Here is a 24,455-nt window from a genome sequence, read left to right as displayed (position 1 = left end):
ATTTAAACTTTGCTAGGGGAAGAGACAATAATTGTAAAATTTGACTTAAATTGCCATAATACTCAATATATTTTATTGAGTTAAAGAACAAAGCACACTTTAACTGTCTTGTCAGACTGTCGAAAAAATTTGATTATAAAGTCTAGATACAGAGACAGAATTATTTTTACGCTACATAATATACTTTACAATGTCAGTGGATAGGTTTAATGTTTATTTGTGTCCAAAGCCCATGATTTCTCCTAAACAAATGTACAAGCACGGATAAATAAATACAAAGATATAACAGTAGTACTACCTAAACAGTAATACCTAAATATTTCGTGTACAGTAACAAGATGGCTGATAAATACAATTAATATAACTTAAAAATATTCTCAGATTCAGGTTTTGTTTGCAGAATTGAATAATATCATTTAAAAAAACGTAACTACGTGGCAGGTTCACTTCATTATCCAAAAAACACATGCGGAAAATTATTTAATTTAAGTTATCGTTCTTTAAGGTCATAGCTCCATGCTCGTAAAACTTATTAAAAATGCTGAAAAAAACCTTAGACAAAAGCTATAAAAGCAAAAAAAACAATATCAAAAATTAATTATTTTCAAATCTGGAACTACTAAAAGTTAGCTAACGGGAAATTTAGTAGTTAAGTTATTATGTCTACCAGCTATCTAACATTCACTCAATTCAGTTCAACTACAGTTTAATCATCTTATTACTCCGCACATTATTTTGACCTCTATACAGAAAAATGTTTCTTATCTTCTCCTATCGAGCTTAACATATTTTCAGTCTTTTATTTGTTTTGTATCAGAAGATCTTATTATCAAGGTAATCCATCCATTTCTTCTGATAGCATGATCTCGAATGAAAGTGTATGAGTGTACATCTGCATCAGTCATATTTATTCCCATTTCCATTTGAACCTAAGCGTTTTTCTTTTAAGAAATTAGCTTTGTCAATTCTCAGCATGTTAAGCTCGGATCCCATGATCTCGTTTCTCAGCGTCATCTGAAATTTATAAGGTTAAAAATTGATATTTTTTACCAAGCTTAATTCCATTTTGCGCATTACTCAACTTATGGCTTCCAGACGATCTCAAAAGTTCCTCCCAGCTCGCCAGAACGGAACTCGATGTTCCACTTCAAATCCACTACATAATATTATTAGTTAATTTTTGTTAATAATTTACCATACTACACGTAATGAAACAAATAAACCCTTACCTGTTTACAATGAGATAACATCACGTGATCGAATCACGTGTTTTGATGACAAAGCTAGAGACTAAGGGCACACTGCTTTTCATGTGTTTTATAGACTGACCATGAGTTCCTTTTCGCAAATTTTACTACTAGTCTTAACTATAATTCTAAAGATTATTTTTTGTGGGGACTGAGGGCTCATTGTCCGAGAATAAAGCAGACACTCCTGTAATCATAACCGTTTATACACGGTTATTTTAAAACATTTTACATTTTATGCTATTGTGTACAATGAGTATTTTTTCGTAGATTCCAGAAATTTCCACAGTTATTCAAGTGAACAAGTTGTTCTTAGGCACGTGGTTCTGGCATATTATGGTTATCGGACAGAATGAGGTTTAAATCACTTTACATCTTTAGATCTATCGAGTAGTGGCAAAATTTTGCAGCCCAGTGGCGTTTTGTGGGCGACTTAGAGGTGGTGTTATGTTGCCAGCATTGTGGTATCCTTTGTATAACTATAAGTTTTTCACTATCACAATGTTCGTAAAACTATTTCCAATTCCTTTACCCTCCGGGGGGATCAGGTACCAAGTGCCGGACATCACGTCGACTAAGTGTAGTTTTGGATATTTTTCACTAGACCCACCCACCCCCTTTGCGGTACTAACTGTTTTTTTGGATAATACGTAAGACACCCACCCCTTTTGCCGCCTTTTGTGGTACTAACTGTCGAAAAATCGTGGTACTAACTGTTTTTTGGTATATAGAATAAGATACCCACCCAGAAATTGCTTTTTTTTAAAGAGCTCATTTAATTTTTAAAGGAAGACTTAACAAAATTTTAAAAATTTAAAAAAAAACCCAAAAAAAAACTTATAAAAACCTCAAAACCCATTCCCAAAATTGAAATTTGAGGTAAAATGGGTTTTTTTGGGGTTAGACACCCCCTTTAGTACCATGTACTAACTGTTTTTCTGGAAAATGGGCAGTAGACCCACCAGTTAGTACCATGTACTAACTGTGTTTTTAGAAGAAAAAATGACCCACCCACCAACGTGATGTCCGGTACTAAGTGTATGATCTCCCCCCGTACCCTCATGAGCTGTTGTCCGTATAGATTGTCTTAACAATTGATCAATGTTCTCATGGTTCCAAATTTCATGATTCAACCGCGTCACTTATAAGTTTAACAAATTAACTCCTAACTAACCTTATGAGCTTATAGTTATGCCTAACTAACCTTGCATAACACATTACACATTATTTTATTTCCTCATCTTTGCCTTTGTTCATCTTCTCGCACAATTCCTTAAGTGGGGTAAGTCATCGTCATGTGAATGTTTCCAGTTTTCCCTACATTGATTGGGGTGTCTATAGTGGTCAAGTTTATGTCTAGTGGTCAAGTTTTATATGTCTACTTCTAGTGGTCAACTTTATGTGTAGTGTCAACTTTTACAACGTTTTTGGCTAACAATGTTACGTCAGTAGACGAGTGCGTTAAGAAATGCTTGTGAAAGTGGATTCCTGGAACCGATTGTTTTCCACGGTTTATGCTACCCTGATCACTATGAGCTTAACATATTTTTTTCGGTTTACTTTACTGAAATCCGTACCTATTAATAATACCTACCTCTCGATATTTGACGGCAGAAAATGGAACTGGTTTGTCACTGAACTGGTTTGTCACTGAACTGGTTTGTCACTGAACTGGTTTGTCACTGAACTGGTTTGTCACTGAACTGGTTTGTCACTGAACTGGTTTGTCACTGAACTGGTTTGTCACTGAACTGGTTTGTCACTGAACTGGTTTGTCACTGAACTGGTTTGTCACTGAACTGGTTTGTCACTGAACTGGTTTGTCACTGAACTGGTTTGTCACTGAACTGGTTTGTCACTGAACTGGTTTGTCACTGAACTGGTTTGTCACTGAACTGGTTTGTCACTGAACTGGTTTGTCACTGAACTGGTTTGTCACTGAACTGGTTTGTCACTGAACTGGTTTGTCACTGAACTGGTTTGTCACCAGACGTGGCACACCGATCGCTAAGACCTTTAATTTAACGGTCTTCTAGCCCGGCAAATTTTGTTGAGCTTACAACTTAGTAAAGAACTGACGCCCTGTTGGCACGTTCCTCATCGAGTGAAGACTGTCATTGGGCGTTGGCTAAAACCCAAAGTTCAGTTAACAGTCTTTACTACTGACTAAGGAGTAGCACAACATTCCTGATGCTGCCCCCGTGAACTCAATATCCGGTTACCAGATCAAGCAGGTTGATGACTTCAAATACTTGGGCTCATATATTGCAGAGAGCAGGAAGGACTTCAACACCAGGAAAGGCATGGCTTGGTCAGCCTGTATCAAACTGCAGAAGGTATGGACCTCTGGCATTTCTGACCAGCTGAAAGTCAAGTTCTTCAGAGCATGCATCGAACCTGTTCTGCTGTATGGCTCAGAAACCTGGACCTTGAACAAGCAGTTTGAGAAGCGTCTCGCCGGGTGCTACACCAGGCTCCTAATGAAAGCCAGGAATCTTTCATGGAAGAAGCATCCAACCCTAAAGCAAATCTATGGTGACCTCCCTTCCATCTCCACCATCGTTGCACAGAGACGTGCCAGATTTGCTGGGCATTGCATGAGAGCTTCAGACCAGGTCATCTCTACCATCCTTCCTTGGCGGCTGCCACAGTTCAGGCGTGGGAGGAGACCACTCTCTTTTCTTGACACCGTAGCCAGGGACACAGGGTTGCGGGTAGAAGATCTCCGAACAGTTATGTGCGACAGAACCATCTGGAGACGTAGAGTGGAGGAGATTTCGATCGAGCATCGCCCAAAGTAAGTAAGTAAGGAGTAGCAGAGACTCCTGCTGAGAAATGGCATATTGTTAAAGCGATATAACTGCGACCATGGTGTGCTGGTGATTTGCTTTAGATTTTAACTTAAAACTCGGTGAATAACTGGCTGATCATGGTGGTGGTGTTGTTTATCACATAGAAGACCGGCACACTTCTAGTTATCCACTTCTAGTTCTCCTCTCACACTTCTAGTTCTCCGCCCAATTTGAAAAATCACGTGATCTTATTGAACCAATCAAAACACTGAGCTTCAACTAGTTTGTCACGAGACGTGGCATACCAATCGCTAAGTTATTCTAAGCCCTTTTAGCGGTCTTCTTGCCGGGCGATGAATATAATGTTTTTGTCGTAATATAGGGCACAACTGTGAGCTAACATGATGACCTGTCTTCAACCACCCATTTCTCCTCCAGGGTTGTCACTAGAACTATTAATAGTCTTCACTCATGTGTTCCACACGTCCCCATTAGTTGACCTGTATTGTCTGACAGCTCTAGATACTTAGACTCTTGTCTACTCAGTGATTACACGTCAAACTTCATGCACATTTTTCTGTTCTGTTTAATCTCCACGATATTAGAGAGTTAGCACGATATTAGAGAGACAGCTCATCATTATAATCTTTTTTCATTTTCTTCTCTTCTCTCTATAAGACTTCATAGAAACCTGTGCTTCAACCGGACAATCTGTTAGCCGTGCGGGCGCCACACTGCCACATCACAAACCCGTATTTCATGTTTACTCGAGCTGTTCAGCTGAAACTGCAGTATTTGAATATAGTTAACTGGAGTACGTGTTATCAGGGGTGTAGGAATGATTTTCTTCATGGGGGGGGGGGGGGGGGGGGGGGGGGGGGCCAAATTCTAAATATTTTTTGGCGCTTCGCACCAAAGCCTTAATTTCGGGGGCCTCACGACAAATCGCGATTTTTTTTCAGTTCTCCACGTCATATTTCGCATTTTCCTTTAAATCTGAGGACCAAATATCACGTTTTCTATAATTAGTATATGAAACCAATCAGTGTCACTTCCACAACCTTCCAAATGTAGGTACTTCAAAAAAACCGAAAAAAATATTTTCGGCTCAGAATGATCAGGGTAGTATAGCAACAAAAGTAGTTTCCAAGAAAACTTTGAAAATTTTTGACTTCGAAAATTTTCGTTCCGAGTCATTCTCGAAATTACGTACCTCTGAAAGCAGAGCTCCCGCTTCCGATCTCGTATTGCGAAGGGGAGGCCAGCCTTCCGAGATCCCATTACAAAGGGGAACCCTCGAGTCCAAATTCGTATATCGAACCTCGAAAACCGAAAAAATATTTTTGGCTCATAATGATCAGGGTAGCATGAAACATGAACAAAAGTAGTTTCCAAGAAAACTTTGAAAATTTTTGAATTAGAAAATTTTCGGTCCGAGTCATTCTCGATACGTACCTCTGAAAGCAGAGCTCCTACTTATGAGCTCGTATTGCGAAGGGGAGGCCTGCCTTCCGAGATCTCATTACGAAGGGGAACCATCGAGTCCAAATTCGTATATCGAACTTCGAAAACCGAAAAAAATATTTTTGACTCATAATGATCAGGGTAGCATGAAACATGAACAAAAGTAGTTTCCAAGAAAACTTAGAAAATTTTTGACTTAGAAAATTTTTGAGTTAAACATTTTTTGACTTGGAAAATTTTCGGGAAAATTATTTTTCCAAAAATTTTTAGAAACCTAAATTAAAAAGTTGGCCCTTTTTGGCCCCTTGCCCAGATTTCATGAGGGGGGGGAGATGGCCCCCCCTGCCCCCGCTTCGTACACCCCTGCGTGTTATTCGTATATTTCTTGATTCGTTTCATTATCGTTTATAATTACTCAAGCTGGTTAAGAATATAATTAATAAGATTTCCTTCTATAGTATTCGACTTTCCAATTGACACCATTTCTAACTTACTACGGTATTACTTAGCAATATTTTCGCAATTGTTGCTAATAGTAATACTCACAATAATCTATAATCCTGTGTCTGGTTAAAACCTGGCGCAACTTAGCGAGTTTAGAAGGTTTGTAAAGTTATTAATTGTGCTCCCTAGGGTCTTTTATACTTCAACCATAATTTGGGTGGATGATTTTTCATGTATCTTTAAACCTCAGCTACGCCCTTTTTAGAGTACGGGAAAACTATCGCGATATAGTAGTTACTTAAATCTGAATATATTATTTTATGGGGGTTTCTAAATGACCTTCTAGTTCTATGATACAATCAGTATACCAGGGTAAAAATGAACTAATTTTTACTGAAGAAACAAAATACCTTAAAATGCTCCTGAAGATTGTAGGACCTTCTCGTTCAATAATTATAGATTTCAAATGGTCAAGTGGAGTGGAAGTCTAATCTATCATTGTCTAATCCATCTCAACTGTTGCAATCTTCAAGAGTAGGCCGTTTTATCCTGATTTCCGAACATTAAATCCTCCTTGTTAATTCAGCGTGATTTGAGTATTTAATTATTTGACCTCCACGCAACCCGCTTCTTTGTGATATAATATCAGCTACACAACATAGCAAATACACATTTTAAGTACCCTCGCTGTGTCTTGACGGTCAGAACACGCTATAAGTAGCTACTCTATGCGTTAATAATTAACTTAATTATGTAATGCAACAGGTCAGATGATATTCTTAATGCCTGTTAGTCTAATTATTATATATGTACGATGGTAAAATAATTATATAAGCTAAAAGTTTCATCCAGAAAAAAAATGCAAAAGAAACGGTACCTTCTCATTCATGATCCTGAGAAGCCAAACAACAATACTCAGTATAAAGACAACTGGAACCACGACAGCAGCAGAGAGGATGACATGGACAATCTCCCTTGCTTGTGTGTTCCAACCTTCTGACATTTCCCCCCACGTGTCCCACATATTGTCGAATCTGAGATAAAATATTCGGTTATTTTGGGAAATTTTATAAGTTATTTTGCTTATTAGTATCAATTATTTATTATTATTATAAAACAGGATCTTACCGACAAAAATGATTCTTAAAAATACCTTAATGCGGTAAACTGTACCCTTGAAAAAGATTTTCCCAACATCTGTTGCATGCAGCTATATCTCTAATTTCGTTCAATTCATGCAAGTTGTCTATTTGCAAATTTCTATTACTTAAATCACTTCTTAAAACCGATAACAAGTTCATTCTAGGTCTCCCCAATCTACCAATGAATAAATTATCTGATTCAATTGCAAAAGAGAGAGCCGTTTGGGCTGGGGTGTTCTCCATACTCCTGAGAATGTGTCCAAACATCTTCTTATTTAGAAAATTTTATAAATTATTTTGTTTCAATAGCGAGCTTGGTGGTTATTATAATTGGTACACAATAGTTTAGTCAGTAGTGGTGGTACGTTAAAGAAACTCTGCCATATTGCTTTAGTGGTTCTGGTATTGGTCATGATGTGATGAGGGAAAAGCTCAACTGACTCCGAAAACACAAAGAAATAAAACTTATATAAAACTATATATAAAACTTGTATAAACTTATATAAAGAGTCTACCGGAAGGTGAGGATAGTTTCACACGTGAACTTTTCATCTGATGAGGGCGGAAGTAAACTGACCACAGCTATACTTAATAAACCATATCATTTAGAATTCAGTAAATTATTAACTTATTTTTGTTTTTTACGTTTTGAGTACGTCTTGCTGTCTTGAGAGTTGAGTGCTTTCTCTCAGCTATTATAGAGGGATCATGAAATATTACACGGCATTTATTTTAACGGATCAGGGAGTAATAAACAGCATTAACCAATATTTCCCGGGCCAATATCATGGGTCTCATGGCCTAATTGGGGACGTTCATCGAAAATAGATATATTGACTTGGGCAATATCTTAACGTTTTACACGTACGCGTTTTCAAATAGTGCCAGGCGTTCGTGGTTAAAGATTAGCCAGTTAAACTAGCCAGTAAAACTATGAATACTCTTCTTCCATAGATAATGGATATATAGACTCAAGACTAACCAGACTTGCCTATAACGAATGGTTGCTGCATCATGAACTTACTGACTAGCGTCAAATTATCGTTATTAGAACTTTATCAGCTTTAGAAATTATAGTTTAATAGATTGTGATGCCAATGACATGTTTTAAGTCCAAGATGACATGTTGTTTAAAGTTCTTCGTGAATTGTTATTTGAGTTTAAAAGGTTTTGAATGCAGTCAGTTTAAAACATAGCACATCATTCGCTTCAAAGGATTGAAGGAAAAAATGTACATCGGACACCGAAATGATTGATACATTTGTTTGTATGTACAGCATTGACGGCCTCTATAATATTGACAGTTAGAACTTGGAACCAGCTCATCAGCATACCAACAACTTGCATTTGTTTTAGGGCAGTTCTGAATGCTGGCACCTTAGAATTCTATTAACGTGATAAGGTCACCACTAGTAAATTTATTAATATCATTTTGAGCTGAATCCCTTTACTATTACTTTGATATATTCAAACACCGTAGTGCAAAAATGAAGGTGTTTTTCGGAGTTTTGATCGTTCTGGTAGTTCTCACTTTGGCTGAAGGAGGTAAGAAAGGAAAGCTGGATCCAGGAGCCCGCAAAGCAGCCCGCAAAGCAGCTAGAGCAGCAAGGAAATGTAACAAGATGAACAAAAAGTTTGAAGGATGTTTGGAAAAGGGCTACAACTCTATTTGTGACGAATCTGTTGATAACAATGGTGAGTTTAAAGCCTGTTTTAATAAGAGATAGATTAGCCAACAAAATTCCTCCGTTTTAAATATATATTCGTTGTATCATTGTATTAGAATTTTTCAGTACTAGTATAAAATAGAACATTTTGATTTCCAAATTTTTTTATTAAAAATATTTATATTATTATAATAATACGTAAGGCTTATATTTCAGAGGAAGAGGAAGTTGTTGTAAATCATTGTCCTACTGATTTTCCTAACGTGTACTACAACGGCCAGCACTGCTGTGCTTCGAACATGGAGAAGGTCTACGCTCCTCAGGGTGCCCAATGTGACGGCAGTGTGATTCAGAGAGACAGTTTGTGTTGCGCGGGAGACCAGCACACACCCTGCCCCGGTGGAAACTGTGAGAGCAACCCAGCACCCACACCAGGTGAGCTGGTCGTATAATTAGTATAATGAGTATAATTAGTTTAAATAAGCTTCAAATCTTGATGTCCTTTAATTAGTTCATTCGTCCGGAGAGAGGATGCAAGTTGATCTTACGGACTTAGTAGACCTCAAGAAAAAGGACATTTTAAGAGGAGCATCGTATCTAGTTATTAGGTGCACCTAATAACTAACTTTAAGAGAAGAACCTTAAGAGCGTATGTAAGATATCTCTGAGAATGGGTACAAAGTTATGATCAGGTGTAAGAATAATGATGAATCAAAGTAAGTTAAAAATGTTTCCTAGAAACATTTCCTACGTTTATTTTCACAAGACTTACATATCTATTTATTTATTTAATAAACAGCTTATATTTCAGATATACCTCAATGTCCTGCTTCTCATCCTAACGTGTACTACAACGGCCAGCACTGCTGTGCCTCGAACATGGAGAAGGTCTACGCTCCTCAGGGTGCCCAATGTGACGGCAGTGTGATTCAGAGAGACAGTTTGTGTTGCGCGGGAGACCAGCACACACCCTGCCCCGGTGGAAACTGTGCAAGCTACCAACCATCTAGGAGTAAGCGAGGTAGGTGATCTTTCATTTGGTCTAGATTCAATTTTATCTACATTAAAAACTGATCTTCAATTAAAGATTAGTTTTTAAGCTTCAGATCTTGATTGATCTGCTTGGTGTGGATTAAATGCTGTTTAATATCTAGCTGTCACTTAAGGAACTATCTGATACTGACGTTGTATTTTTATCCTGTAGAATCAGAACCTGAGGAAGCACCACTAAGTAAGAAAGAGTTGAAGAAGTGCGCAAGAGTCGAGAGAAACCTTATGAAGAAATGTGACTACGAGTGTTAAATCTGAGGAGATGACCACGTGATGCCCATATAAGTAGATGACCACAAAGTTTATTTTTTAAATTAGTTTATTGACATTGTTTTAGATAATTCACCATGTTGTGGTAATTGTTATAGAATATTGATATTTAAAATGTGTTTTCATTAAACTTATATAATATATATGATATTATGTTTGTGGTATTAGAATTTTTGCAACCATTTCCAATCGTATCAATTATTATTATAATTCAAAATTAAAAATTTTAATTCAGTTAACTTGTAACAATTTACTTTGAAATACTTACGAATTTCTCTTTGTTTCATCTAACTAAGTGCGCGACTATAATTCTCCAGACTTAGTGATAGTGAGTGCGACGTTATAAATTACAAGTTTAATAATTTATAGTCTCTCATTCTTCAGTTTAAGTTCCCTTCTTTATATTTATATTTATGAATATATCATTTAATCCAGTGGAATGTAACATGAGGTATATACGAAGTACACATCCCGGCTTGAAAACGGTCAAGTTTGGAGTTTCCATAATAATTGAAGGTCATGATTGGTCAATTTAATCTTCACATGAACTTATTTTTATCTAAATCTTTTCAAACAATACATAATTATACAGAATTGAATGCAGATATAAAAGGAGAAAACCGATATAGCCCAAATTTCCAGTAGCCCAGTATATCGAAACCCAAATTAATATAATAACCCTAATGACCTCTACGTTTACCACATTAAACTTGTTCAGCTACAACACCTCCTGTATGATGACAATTTGATGCAGTTGAAGTGAAGTATTAATGTTAATTCCAATGCTCATTTGTTTGAGTCACAAAAAGTCAAATGATAAGAAATGAGTGATTTCACAATATAACATTTGAAACCAAAATCTCATAACAGCTCATGCAATAGTTTTTGTGATATATCAACGATGATAATAAGCAAGTAAAGAAGAAATAAACTTATCGAAATAACTTAAATATATATCCGAATCATTGGTAGTCAATCAACATGCATGTTTTCAGTCCAACAACTCAGTAACTCGAGTCGTTAACAGCTCATATTACGACTAATGAGTCCTCCATTTTCCCGGGGTCCCAGTCCACCATTCTGTGTCTTCAACCAGCAGTAGTTATCACTCTTCCTCAAAGTAAAAGATCTGCAGTCAGCAGCATCAAAACAGCTCTGGTTACAGTCCTCGTAGCTGGCAGATCTGAAGTTCCTCAGGTCGGCTCCCCAAAAGTCAAAGTTATCCCTGGCACAATCTCTGGAAGCAGGGTTAAACTCAGGAGAACAATCAATGTTCATGCTAACAACAGCTCCATTAGGATTAGGTCCACTCTGCCCTCCTCTCTTCCTCTTCAGCCAGCAGTAATTGTCTGATTTTCTAAGAGTGAAGGACTGGCAATCCTGTCCCATCCTGCATGCTCGAGCGCACTCATCCAGACTTCCTGAGTTGAAGTTCCTCAGATCAGCCCCCCAGAAATCCTTGTTGTCCCTTGCACAGCTCAGGTCTAACTGTGACGTGTCACACTCCATATTCCTGCTGATCAGACCTCCATTTGGGGAGGGTCCAGTCTCTCCACCAAGTTTCGTCTTTAACCAACAATGGTTATCAGATTTTCTCAAGGTAATGGACTTACAGTCAGCAGCATCACTGCAAGCGGTGGCGCACGCCTCGTAACTATCAGAGTCAAAGTTCCGGAGATCAGCCCCCCAAAAGTCGTATCCATCCAGAGCACATGACTTGTCGGAAGCTTGGAGACCGTGTGATGGAGCACAGTCAATGTTCATGCTGATAAGGGCACCATTAGGATTAGGTCCACTCTGTCCTCCTCTCTTTCTCTTCAGCCAGCAGTAATTATCTGATTTTCTAAGAGTGAAGGATTGACAATCCTCGGTGTCACGGCAGTGTCTTGCACAGTCGTCAAAGCTTTGTGAGTTGAAATTTCTCAGATCTGCTCCCCAGAAATCGTAGTTTTCTCTTTTGCAGCTGCTATCCAGGTCAGAAAGATCACATTTCATGTTCATGCTCGTTAAAGCAGCGTTGATAACTGGTCCAGTGTCACCACTGTTCTTATTCTTCAGCCAGCAGTGGTTGTCTGAATTCCTAACAGTGATAGATTTGCATCCCACTTCTTGGCTACATGCTGTGGCGCAATCCTCAAAGCTAGCGGCCCGAAAGTTTCTTATGTCAGCGCCCCAGAAGTCAAATCCAGCTCTTTTGCAGTCAAGATTGTACGGAAGTTCTGGTACTGGCGGTTCCGTGGGCTCTGGTTTAGGCTCCGTGGGCTCTGGTTTTGGCTCCGTAGGCTCTGGTTTCGTGCATTCGTAATCACATTTCTTTAGTTTCTTTCCGAACTTAGCGCACTTCTTCGAGTCCTTCTTGCTCAATTCACCATCTCCAGAGGCACATCCATCGGACTTGTACCCATTCTTCAGACATCCTTCAAACTTCTTGATGTTCTTTTTACAACTTTTCTCTGCCCTTAGCTGCTTTGCGGGCTGCTTTGCGGGCTGCTGGATCCAGCTTTCCTTTCTTACCTCCTTCAGCCAAAGTGATGAATACCAGAACGATCACAACTACGAAAAACACTTTCATCTTTTATTTCAGAGTGTCAAACATATAGTAAATTTGTAGAGCTAAAAGTGATGTTAAAAAGGTTAATGATAGTGTTATCAAAAAACAGCTAAAGTGCCTGCATACAAAGCTGTACTTAAATAAATTCAAATCGCTGGTAAGTGGCAAACTGATGAGTTGGTGAGCACTGGCAAACTGATGAGTTGGTGAGCACTGGCAAACTGATGAGTTGGTCACAACATAGGGTTGATAAAACTAGGCTTAGTACCATTCCTTATTTATTTTCATTGACAAAGTGAACGTAACGCTAAATGCTGCTAAGTCGCATGTTATCATCAAAGCATAGAATTTGCCAGCTAAACACTGGTAGTATTTCATTTTTTCATGTTGACCAAGAAGCCTCGGTTAACATTGATCACTATACTAATAATGTGATCACCATACTCACATTGATCACTAATATTTGCCTAATTTATATGACAACTATGACTATCAAAACGTGACGAGATGGTCTACTGAGCTAAATCTGCACGTGTATTAAATGATGATAAGTTAGGGGCGTTTTTATAGGTTAACACGTGATAGGATAGGGGCGTTTTTATAGGTTAACACGTGATTTGTCCGATGCACTCTATTTGATGCCGTTTTTTGTTCAATACTAAAGTACTAAGTAAGTAATGATGTGCCAAACCTCACTTTACAAAGTGCAAACAATATTTTACAGTCATTGGTGATAATGCATTGAACTTGATAGACTTAAAGTTTTAAGATACCATGATTCAGAGTATTACTCGAGAATAATATTTTATATTTTATAATAAACTACGTATATATATTCAATTTAAATATGTTTGTTCGATTTGCTGTACATTTGTATATTTGCTATTTTGTAAAAGTTTCAAATCAAAAATCATTTATAATTTTAATATTCAATAACTTACTTTAATTTATATTCAATAACTTACTTTAGTTTATATTCAATAACTTACTTTAATTTATATTCAATAACTTACTTGGGGCTCTTCCAGGGGCCACAATCCACCGAGATGCTAACAATGATGAAAACCGTGCTTCCAAACATTAATATAATCGTTATAGCGAGGAACAAGTTGAAAAACATGGAGTTATTGGAGTTGTAACGCTTGGTGGGTGGCTGGCAACAGCTCTTTATTAGTGCCTGGAAAAAATTTTCATAATTTATACAAAGCTCTTGATGAGTGCCTAAAGAAAATTTCCATAATTTATATAAGTTTCAATCTTGAGTAATTTTTAGATTTTAACACTACTTTAAGATACCGCGTAACTTCAAATCTCAACATTATCCTTGAAATTCCATATTAATGGGAAAGTAAGATTAAGAAGATTCTTACCGACGATATGGCGAAGTAGATGAGGTTTGAGATTATTCCCATTGCACTGAGTAGAGGACAGAAGAGATTTCCAAACCAAATGCAGCCCTAAATTGTTTAAGTATATTAGAAACTGATAGTAAAACCCAGATTTAAGCTTATAATAATAATATAGTGGATTTTGTTAAATAACCAAATAGCCATACTGACTAAAATAAACAAGATCCGTCCCATACCACAGACTAAAAAACAACACCTGCACCATGAGATGATGAGACATGTGTGCCCCCCCCCCCCCCACCAGTTTACCAGTTGACTAGTTTACCTGAAAGTAGATGAGAGACATGTGTGCCCCCCCCCCCCACCAGTTGACTAGTTTACCTGAAAGTAGATGAGAGACATGTGTGCCCCCCCACCACCAGTTGACTAGTTTACCTGGAAGTAGATGAGAGACATGTGTGCCCCCCACCACCAGTTGACTAGTTTACCTGAAAGTAGATGAGAGACATGTGTGCCCCCCCCCCCACCACCAGTTGACTAGTTTACCTGAAAGTAGATGAGAGACATGTGTGCCCCCCCCACCACCAGTTGACTAGTTTACCTGGAAGTAGATGAGAGACATGTGTGCCCCCCCCCCACCACCAGTTGACTAGTTTACCTGAAAGTAGATGAGAGACATGTGTGCCCCCCCCCCCCCCCCACCAGTTGACTAGTTTACCTGGAAGTAGATGAGAGACATGTGTGCCCCCCCTCACCAGTTGACTAGTTTACCTTGAAGTAGATGAGAGACATGTGTGCCCCCCCCCCACCACCAGTTGACTAGTTTACCTGGAAGTAGATGAGAGACATGTGTGCCCCGGGCCCCCCCCCCCCCACCAGTTGACTAGTTTACCTGGAAGTAGATGAGAGACATGTGTGCCCCCCCCCCCCCACCAGTTGACTAGTTTACCTGGAAGTAGATGAGAGACATGTGTGCCCCCCCCCCCCCCACCACCAGTTTACTAGTTTACCTGGAAGTAGATGAGAGACATAAGAGTGCTGGGTAGGTCCACCTCTGTCTTCTTGTTGAGGAGGTAGTAGAAGGCTGGGTACTTGGAGAGAGCAGCACAATTACTCAGAGTGTTTATTATTACCAGCTTGTAGAACTCCTTCAGGGGAATGGTTAATGTTAGGCACTTTATAGTGGGTAGCAATTGAAACGTACAATAATTCCTTGGTAGGAGCCTTTTCCTTGTCGCAACAAACGGGATCAATATAAATTATTCCCCAGAAACATTACAACTATGCGTCTAAGAAATAATGTTCCGATCCAGATATTACATAAACATGATATCTATTTACTAAACATATTCATTTATTAGAAATATTTATTTTTTGACTAACCTGACCCCAGTAGAGCTGCGGACATGACCCGGAATCACCAGCAGCCTTTATAAGAGTAACAATAAAGGTGATCAAACTAATCATCCTCATTACATAAACACGTGTCAGGGTCACATACTGCTCAGTGCGTCCTATGTCATAGCTCTCAATCAGTGTTAGCTGCTGCATTAGGAATGGTACAGCTCCGTTTATGGCTGTCAAGGCAATGGTCGGTCCGTATACGTTGAAGAAGCCGCCTTCTTCAGAATCAGAGCGGTCCACTACAAATATAATAGCGGTGATGGCACCAGCGATTAGGATTGCCCAGATGAACCACGCTAGAATACGCAGCGCGAGGATAATCCGCTGTTCCTTGATAGTGCGCTCCTTCTTAGCGCTTGTCAGCTCACAGAGCAAATCCTTGAAGTTTGAACCGGTTGATTTCTGTTGTTTCTCAATCGCATCATGTGAGTTGATACTGTAGTCCCAGGACGCGAACAAGTTCATCGCTAGAGACCTGACCTGGTCTTGTGACTTTGAGCCGTCCCGTATCGTGTCGTTACCGATTGTCTGGAGAATAGCGAAGAAAACAACGAAGATTGAGGTGAAGTGGATGACGAGGTAGGCTACATACATCATGTAACTGTCGTTAACCACTTCTTCGTATCCTGGGTAGAAGGGTATTTACTTTTATTATTTATCATTTATTTATACATTTTATAGGTTTATATGTATTTAAATATATTTGACAGATGGAATACGGATTCACTTAAGGCTCAATTGGATCCACTTAAGACTCAATCGACACGACTATAATTAATTGATAATAATAGTATTTTAAACGAAGTCAATTGTCAAAATTAACGTTTAAAAGTAACCCAATAGTAGCCCAAGTAAGTTTATTTTATATATATATAATACAAATAATATATACAGTATTATAATTTGAACGTATATTATATAATATACAAATTATATACAATATACTAACAAGCCCATTGACACAGGGAGGAAAGTAATATAGATAAATCAATCATAATGATTTAATTATCTTACGCTCAATTTTATACGGTTCAGTAACTTACAATTAATGAAAAGTAACTCAATATCAATTCTTTAAAGATCATAATCAATATATTGGAATAAAGTACCGCTGAAAAATAGCCAAGACTTAGCCACCCGGCCCGTTCCTAGAAACAGCTGTATTCCGGTAAAGGGATCGCTTTCTTCAGACAGACCAGAATAGTCGAAATATATTGCCTGGGAATTTGTTATTTAAAGAGAACGTTTAATTAATTAATAACGTTTAATTAATTATTTAATTGTGAGATACTTATTCAAGAGTAGTTAACTGTTTTCAAATTATTGCAGAAATGGTATAGTTTGTAATATAAACACGTTTTCGACAATTAACGGGTATTCTTGGTTAAACAACTGCGGTAAAAACAAACATTAAGTTTTAAATTGTATACATTTTCTTTCTTATCAATTCCCAAAGTACGTATAGTATTACAATTTAGATATAGCCTATAAGTGAATAGTTGACCCAAAAAGAAGTTAGAAGAGTTAAAATAGGTATTCAACACCCAGCAGTGATCTTTAAAGGAGAACACACAGTGTTTTATGTCAAGTCTCGCTTGTATGACTTAAATCTTTTTTAATTCGATATTTTAATGTCGAAGCGTGTAATAAATGTCAGAACTTGTTTATTTATTTAAATTTATTTAATACCTGTGGAATTACAACGAATCCAACCCAGAAGATAGCAGAACCAATGTTAATCATGAGGAGGTATCTTACGAAGAGAAAGAGGGCTGCTGTTGATGATCCTAGCTCTCCCTGGAATAATTAATTAACTGATTAAGTTATCTAAACTTAATCACCTTAATTAATCGCAATATATTATTCTCTGAATTTAAAACGAGCTAGCTGCAGTTCACAGTCGCTAGTTGACCAATCTAACCTGAATAGTTTTAATACTCTTCAAGAAGAGAGGAAACTCATAGCGCTCCTGTTTCTGTCGCTCTATAGCCAGTTTCAGGTCGTATACCAGGAGTTGGAACCACCCCATATGCGCACGTTTGTTGTCCCTTCGTATTCTGTGAAATATAAAGTTATGATCCAGAATAACATTGTAACTCGTCCAGCCCCAAGTCGTGGTGCCCCAAAACATTGTACCTCAGTAAGGCTAGGGTTAGGATTAGGGTTAGGGTCAGGGTTGGGGTCAAGGCTAAGGTTAGGGTTAAGGTTAGGGCCAATCTTAGGGTTAGGGTTAGGGCTAAGGTTAGGATTATGCTGTTAGGATTAGGCTGTTAGGGTGAAGGTTAGGATAATGGTCCTCAGGCATGATGTTCTGAATTCTGGGGCTGGACGTCTCGACTATTCGGACAGCTATAATATGTTGCAACTGTATAAGAACATTTAGATTCTCTTGTATAGAGAGAAAAGTCAAAATATATGCTGTAATGTATGTAATGCTGTAATGTATGGGCTTTAACAAATAAAAGCACGATGAGTAACATGTTATCATTTCTGATTCTCCAAGACAAGATTTGAAGAGACTGTGTGAGTTAAACTCTTTGCTCTCCCAATTTTAAGAAACTATGGTTATCTAGTTTCTTACACGTTAAATGATTTGATACTACATATTATTGATGAAAAGTATAGTGATAACTTTTATATCATCTTCAAAAATATCAATCTGAAAAGTGTTAAATGTAAAAACATGCAGCCATGCAGGATGCACATTAAAGACTTAGCTGTACATGTTATTAACGTAAGCTGGCAGCCATAATTCACAGCAAGAAAACCTCAATAGTAAGTATACCAGTTACTAAATTAAAGTTAAAAGCATACGTAACAGACTAAGGAGGCAATTGTGTGAATTTTTGCTTTTAACAGCCTTCCCCGTTCGACTTGTTCAAAGAACACTCGAACATCAGCGCCCTATGTAAATATATAATAGTATCGAAGTAACTGAGTCTTTCAAAATAATAAACGTAAGTTAAGTTATATGCTGCCAGGTTTTGCAATAATATTTATAGTTGAGAAATGAGAAATAACTTTTCATTAACTCAGTTAACCTTGTACACCGTAATAATATTATAATAGCATGTAATTTTATATGATCCTTAAATAAACAAATGATAAAATCCAGCATGCAAATATCCATGCAAGTATATTTGATGCAGCATGCAAGTACATGTTCAAAATGCTAGAATGCGTAACTACTACCGTTCTCCGGACTCCTTGGGGCGCAGACGATTCAGAGTGAATGTCCGGGACAAACTCCTGTTAAACGATTTAAACCGACCGGCCATTTTGCCGCTCATAGTCCGCTTGCTTGCTCTACTAGCCATCAGGTTAACGGAGACTGTGTCACCAGCTTCCGACTGCGCTCTTTTCAAGTGATGGATAAAACATATCAGCAAGCAATATGATTACAACAAGTATAATAGGTGATGTTATTTTTTATCATTCAAAAATAGTCCTGCAACCCAATGTATTTAGTGTTAAGGGGTAGGGGGTTATAGATTAACATGCAAACAAAGTTGATGCTATGCAAGATTCTCTTGCTCAATTATGCAGCACATGTGATTATGTAAATATTACATTGAACATAGGCTGAAATGTTTTCTTAATTTACATTGTAAGTAAGGAGTACAAGTGTAACGGTTATTAATTATTTTTAAATATGGGAGCAGTCTTGTTAAAAAAGGAATTAATCAGAGATTCATATAGCAGCCATATAATGATCAATGGTTAGAAATTAGACTTAGGGTTATGATTTTTTTAGCTGTATTATACAATAACGATTTATTATGGTTTCTATAGGTGCTGGCTTATTTGGCCAATTGACCACATGCACAACTATGTTTGGGTAAAATTAAAATTATCCTATACCTGTTATCAGATATCCCAGCTTCCATTTTATGAAAAGTGTCTACTTCTTCTTCGTCTTCATCTGTCACCATATGCACATTCATGGCTGAAAAATCAGCAAACATTACAAATAGTTTTTAAACAATTATGAAACATGTGATCTTGTCACCTACAGCTAACCAAGACATAACAACACCCATGAAGGCCTTATCGAGAAGTTTGCAAAGTTCCTACCAGATTTTTGCATAGTAGATCGCTTAATGGTCCCTCTCCCAGTTCTGAGTTGCCTTGTCAGTGTTCTGGCTGACGTTGCCCCTGGAACCTGCAACTGGGTCATGTTCATTTCTCGGTCAGATATAGTCAGATTAACAGTTTGGGTTTGCCTGGAGACAAGCTTCGGAGCTGGGGCAGGAACAGGCTCATTGATTTGATTTTCTGCTTCTTTAGTCGCTTGTTCCTGAAATCAAGATATTACAGTTTAATAAACTCTTCCGCAAATTTGCAGGCAAAACAAATCATATAGTGTTGAATTTACATTTACGATTTGTAATCATAGAATCTAACAATGCATTATGCAACCTTGTCAATAATATAGGAATTTGATAAGAATTTGATATGAATTTGAAATGGAATAAGAAGATGACAAGAATAGACAGAGTTCAATGAAATACAAGATGTATAAGTTTTACAGGGAATACAAAGAATACAAGAGATACTTTTATATGATAAAACATGTAACTTTAGAATCTTCCAATTATTGGAACAAGTGATAACTTCCATCGAAATGGGGAAATTGGTCACAACAGCTGATAGATTCTAAAAAAGCTTCACCCGCAAAAGAATCTCAAGTTCTTCATCTACCAGGTTATCATCGACAAGGTCATCATCAACAAGGTCCTCTGCATCGTCAACTTCTATCGTGTTCCTCTTCACCATTTTTTATGAATTTGTAGTTCCCTTATACATTTTTCTGTCTGTTGAGAGCAAAATGTGAGATTTCAACTTGAATAGTGGAATGAAAGGTGATATGATTACTGGATTCTAGCAACCAACCAGTCTGGGGTTTTGGCTGCTGGACCGGATTTTGCCGCAATATTAGTCTATTTTATGGTTAGCTGGATTTTGCCGGACCAGAACCGGTTGTTAAGAAGGGAAATATTAGGCTAAGTTAGAACTGGAAAACTAATCCTTATTTTTTGGGCTTTTATCAATTATAATACTAAAAGCCATGTGGAGTTACACAACAAGACAGAGTTTACAGCTTTCGTGCTCTATCTCAATTTTTACTAAACTTCAATCAATTTTCATCCAAATAAAAGATAAAAGTTAGAATTCTGATATGCAAGCAGCAAGTTCGTCATAGAGAATATGACTTACATAAAACATATTATGTCAGAATTCAGAATTGACAAGCATAAAACCAGACTGATGATGGTTTCTGTTTAGCAGTAGACATAGTTATTATTATTAAATCTAAAATAGTTAATAATTTAACTGATTATTAACAGGCCCCTTAACGTGGGCAATGACATAATAAATTATAATTCATAATAAATTATAATTTATAATAAATTATACGTATATAAACAAATTCGAGTCTATTTTTCAGATTTTGCTAATTGTCTCTTTAGATCTAGACATATAGATAAAATATCAAATCAACAAGCAGTGCGTAAAGACTAGACAATTATATACACAAGTTATTACCAGAAATGATACGCAATTGGCTTATCAAACCAGATCCATTGAATGCAATGGCACATGTGAGACACAGTAGTTCCCTTTTTGTCGTCCAAGTCTGAACATCGAAGCACAATAGTTCCCGATTTAGGGCACAACAGTACCTGCTCCGCATGCAAGCACACTTCATCACTGGACACAATAGTTCCCATCTGATCCAAAACTGGATCGTAATAAAGAGCAATACAAGAGCTACCGTTCGTTATCAGATTTAAGAAAGTGGTTTAACCTCGATGTAAAACATAATTTTTTAAGGATTTGACGAAAAATATGCATGTCAGGATATCGGAAATACATTTTTAAAAGAAATATCTACCTTACTCGGGATTATTATAACCGGGATAAAGTGGTGGGTTTTGGAAGATTCCGCCATATTTTTCCCGGTCAAAAATTTTACCAGTCATAAAAAAACCCGCCGACTCAGATTATGGGGTTCCAAGGGGGTGGTGATCATCATATTTTACCTGAAGTCTCATATGTGCTAGAGAAGACTTTTGAAGCAGTGGATGGAGGGCTGTAACTTTATTGGCGGTTGCTACCATAATTTCGTTATAAAAATCACAATTTGGTTATAGAAATCAGATTTCAGGGTGGACCGTGATTCTCACTTCTCTTGCCCATGAATCAGTGAATCGTAGAGAAGAGAGGGGACATTAGCGATAATGAGAATGAGAATACGCTTTAATGAAGATTTGACTTATTATTGCTATAGATTTATTTTCCTTTAAATAGACGTGTCTTTTTTTCTATTTCTGAGTAATATCAGTAACTGTAAATTGAAATAACTTCTTTAACAAGTAACAAAAACAGAAATTTCGGTTGAAAATTTGTTGATCTCTGAAAAAAAACTTGAAAGGTCGGCCACCGGTAAATACATGACCGGAAAATTTGGCGGGTTTTGGGAAAGTCCGCCATATTTTTCCCGGTCATTAATTTTCCCAGTCATAAATTAACCCGCTATAATATTCCCGAGTAAGGTAGCTAAAAATCCGGCCAAATGTTCGGAAACCGGACCGGAACACGATATAGAAGCTGGACGCGGACAAAAATTTTGTTTTACTAAGATTGGGGACTGGTCACAAACACATAATGCCCATATATAATGATGTAAGGACAGGAAAACAAATTTTTTTAGGAAAACAAATTTAAATTTTGGTATTTATTAATAACAATCAAAACATATCATATCATAAAAATAAAGCCGCGCGTTGGTTGACTGCCTCAGTAAGGTGAATAATATAAGCTCGAAGGTGCCCTGCGCATTTACAAAACCTCATGCGGCGATCACATGATCATGAGGACCTGTGAGCGCCAAATTTAATTTAAAGTTTCTAGAAATCGTACATCACTACGAGTTACTCATGCTTTTTTAATTTTTATAGGAGTGTAGATTGTCAGGTATTTCATTCATTCATACTTAGTCGGTTTAAAGCTGTATATTTAGAACTCACTATTGTTTAAACTATGAAAGCAGAACGTAGGTAATGGACAATATACCGACGACAATGCCAAGGACCCGAGTGCCACAATGACTTTTCCGGATCCGTTTTTACCGAGGGCTTATCCACCAGTTACACATGCTGCATGTATAGTCTGATAATATTTATTTGTTTTATTCTATAGCAGGCATTCTGTAAATTGGAGTGTCGTATTTATTATAAAAGAGCCAGCCAACCTCCGCATTATAATCTTTTGTGTGCCAAGTTCGTTTGTAAAATCTTATCATATAATAAAATTGATCCAATAATATAAGATGAACGGTATATATCATAGCTCATCGTTATTAAAATCCGAATGGATGAATTAATCAAGTAATGTTCCCTTTCAACACAACTAAACAACAAACAAATGCTTGCTCACCAGTGGTGACGCAATCGTAGGGGCATGCAGTTATTTCGGATAACTCTCACCAAGAAAACAACAATTTCAAGAAAACAACAATTTTATTTAGTATCAATTAAAGCAAACATAAATATATTTTATATATAACTAGCAGGACCTTTTTACCAGATATCTTAGGGGACTTGGAGTAGCAAGAGAATGGATAGAAGGTATATACCTAATACAAAAATACGTCAAAAAGAATCCAGGGTGATACAGGATCGGAGAGTGCAGACCGTAAAGTTTACGCACCCACCCTTGCCTCCTAAATTCTTGGTTGGGTAGGCATTTATGCGAACTTGGTCGTTTATACTCCAAGTCCCTTTGTTAAAAAATTAATAAAATTTATCTCAGGAGTTAACTTCATTCAACAATAATAATATCAATATCAATTTATCGCATAAATTTAACTATCGAATACAGGTTTGATTATCGAATATAGGTTCGATTATCAAATATAGGTTCGATCTGATATAAATTTGTAAAATAAAATATTTAATTATTAAAAACATTACATCAAGTGGTTAAAAATGGATCTGAAAGCTTATCAGCTTATAGTTCAATCATGATAGTGATATTAGGTGTGTGCTGCTGCATGTGCAATTTAATTACTGCAATTTAAAATTGGTTGGAGTCCAGGTATCTTTTAAGTCAGCTGCCTGTGATTGTACTAATAGTGCTTTGGTTCTCAATTTTATCAAGTTAATGGAAGTTTCTAGGCAATTGCTTGAAGTTAAAATTTTTTTATGAACTGTGTTCCAAAGCTTGGCTGCATTAAACAAAAAGGTATTTGATTTATTTAGAAGAATAACAGTTAGACTCGTTGCACGGTTTGAAATGTTGATGGCCTCATAAAGGGAGTAGGGGCAGTGGTACTTGATAATCTTAGAGAATTCTAAAATGCAGTGATATTTGTACAAGTTTTGAGCCGTTAGAATTTTTAGTCTATTAAAAATGGGTTTTGTATGCTCCTTTTCAAAGTGTTTATGGTCTAATTTTTGCATACCATACGGTCTAGTACGTGCACATGTTGATTGTTTATCTAAATATGAGTCGAGATCACCAAAAAGGATCCTTACACAGTGCTTCTGTGTGATAAAAAGACTGTCATTTGATCGTTCTTTAAGGACAACGCCCCAAACACTTATACCATAACTGAGATGTGATTCAAAGAGAGCATTATATATTTTCAAATATAGTTCACCAGGTATCGAGTGTCGAATTCTACAGATTGCACCAGTCATGGACCGAAGTTTTTTACGAATGTAGTGCATATGGGCAGCCCAGTTTAACTTACTATCTATAACAATACCTAGGAATTTGGTATCCTTGACTTTAGTAATAACCTTACCATCGATGAATATTGACCTAGACTCATCTAGCAGGTTAGCAAATGGTCTGGTCCTTGCACAGGTCTCATCATATTCAGAGGCAGGTTTAAAATGGATGTAGCAACATTTAGACATATTGATATGGAGTAGATTACATTTCATGTAAATCGACACATGTTTAAGAACTAAGTTTGCTTTTTTGTATGTTGCTTCTCTAGATGGTCCTGATATAAAGATATTAGTGTCATCAGCATAAAGTACAAATTTCACCTCACTGTCAGAA

At 37.2% G+C, this 24,455-nt stretch overlaps 2 protein-coding genes across 5 annotated transcripts; one reads left to right on the top strand and one right to left on the bottom strand.

Annotated features, from left to right (window-relative positions):
* Positions 1–13: 13 nt before the first annotated feature.
* On the bottom strand, positions 14–20,196 carry LOC134824703 (transmembrane channel-like protein 3). 4 transcript variants are annotated; one of them, XM_063836674.1, is made up of 13 exons: positions 20,052–20,196; positions 19,455–19,677; positions 19,242–19,326; positions 18,573–18,737; positions 17,302–17,437; positions 17,070–17,177; positions 16,490–16,598; positions 15,360–16,006; positions 14,987–15,124; positions 13,998–14,084; positions 13,641–13,804; positions 6,825–6,981; positions 14–1,014 (listed from the first exon to the last, which is right to left on the bottom strand). In XM_063836674.1, exons 1-13 carry the CDS (start codon positions 20,154–20,156, stop codon positions 898–900), a joined length of 2,241 nt encoding a protein of 746 aa, XP_063692744.1. In that variant the 5' UTR covers positions 20,157–20,196; the 3' UTR covers positions 14–897. The 4 variants fall into 4 exon arrangements, with proteins under 4 accessions (XP_063692744.1, XP_063692745.1, XP_063692746.1 ...); XM_063836675.1 differs by having other exon boundaries at positions 43–1,014; positions 20,082–20,196; XM_063836676.1 differs by lacking the exon at positions 18,573–18,737 and having other exon boundaries at positions 43–1,014.
* LOC134824704 (uncharacterized) lies at positions 8,540–10,107 on the top strand. The gene is made up of 4 exons (XM_063836679.1): positions 8,540–8,784; positions 8,973–9,191; positions 9,568–9,777; positions 9,961–10,107. Exons 1-4 carry the CDS (start codon positions 8,577–8,579, stop codon positions 10,056–10,058), a joined length of 735 nt encoding a protein of 244 aa, XP_063692749.1. The 5' UTR covers positions 8,540–8,576; the 3' UTR covers positions 10,059–10,107.
* Positions 20,197–24,455: the final 4,259 nt, after the last annotated feature.

The sequence above is a fragment of the Bolinopsis microptera genome, chromosome 13 (assembly GCF_026151205.1).
Source record: "Bolinopsis microptera isolate Bmic1 chromosome 13, MBARI_Bmic_1.0, whole genome shotgun sequence".
Taxonomy (NCBI): domain Eukaryota; kingdom Metazoa; phylum Ctenophora; class Tentaculata; order Lobata; family Bolinopsidae; genus Bolinopsis; species Bolinopsis microptera.
This window is presented reverse-complemented; position numbering and strand designations above follow the sequence as displayed.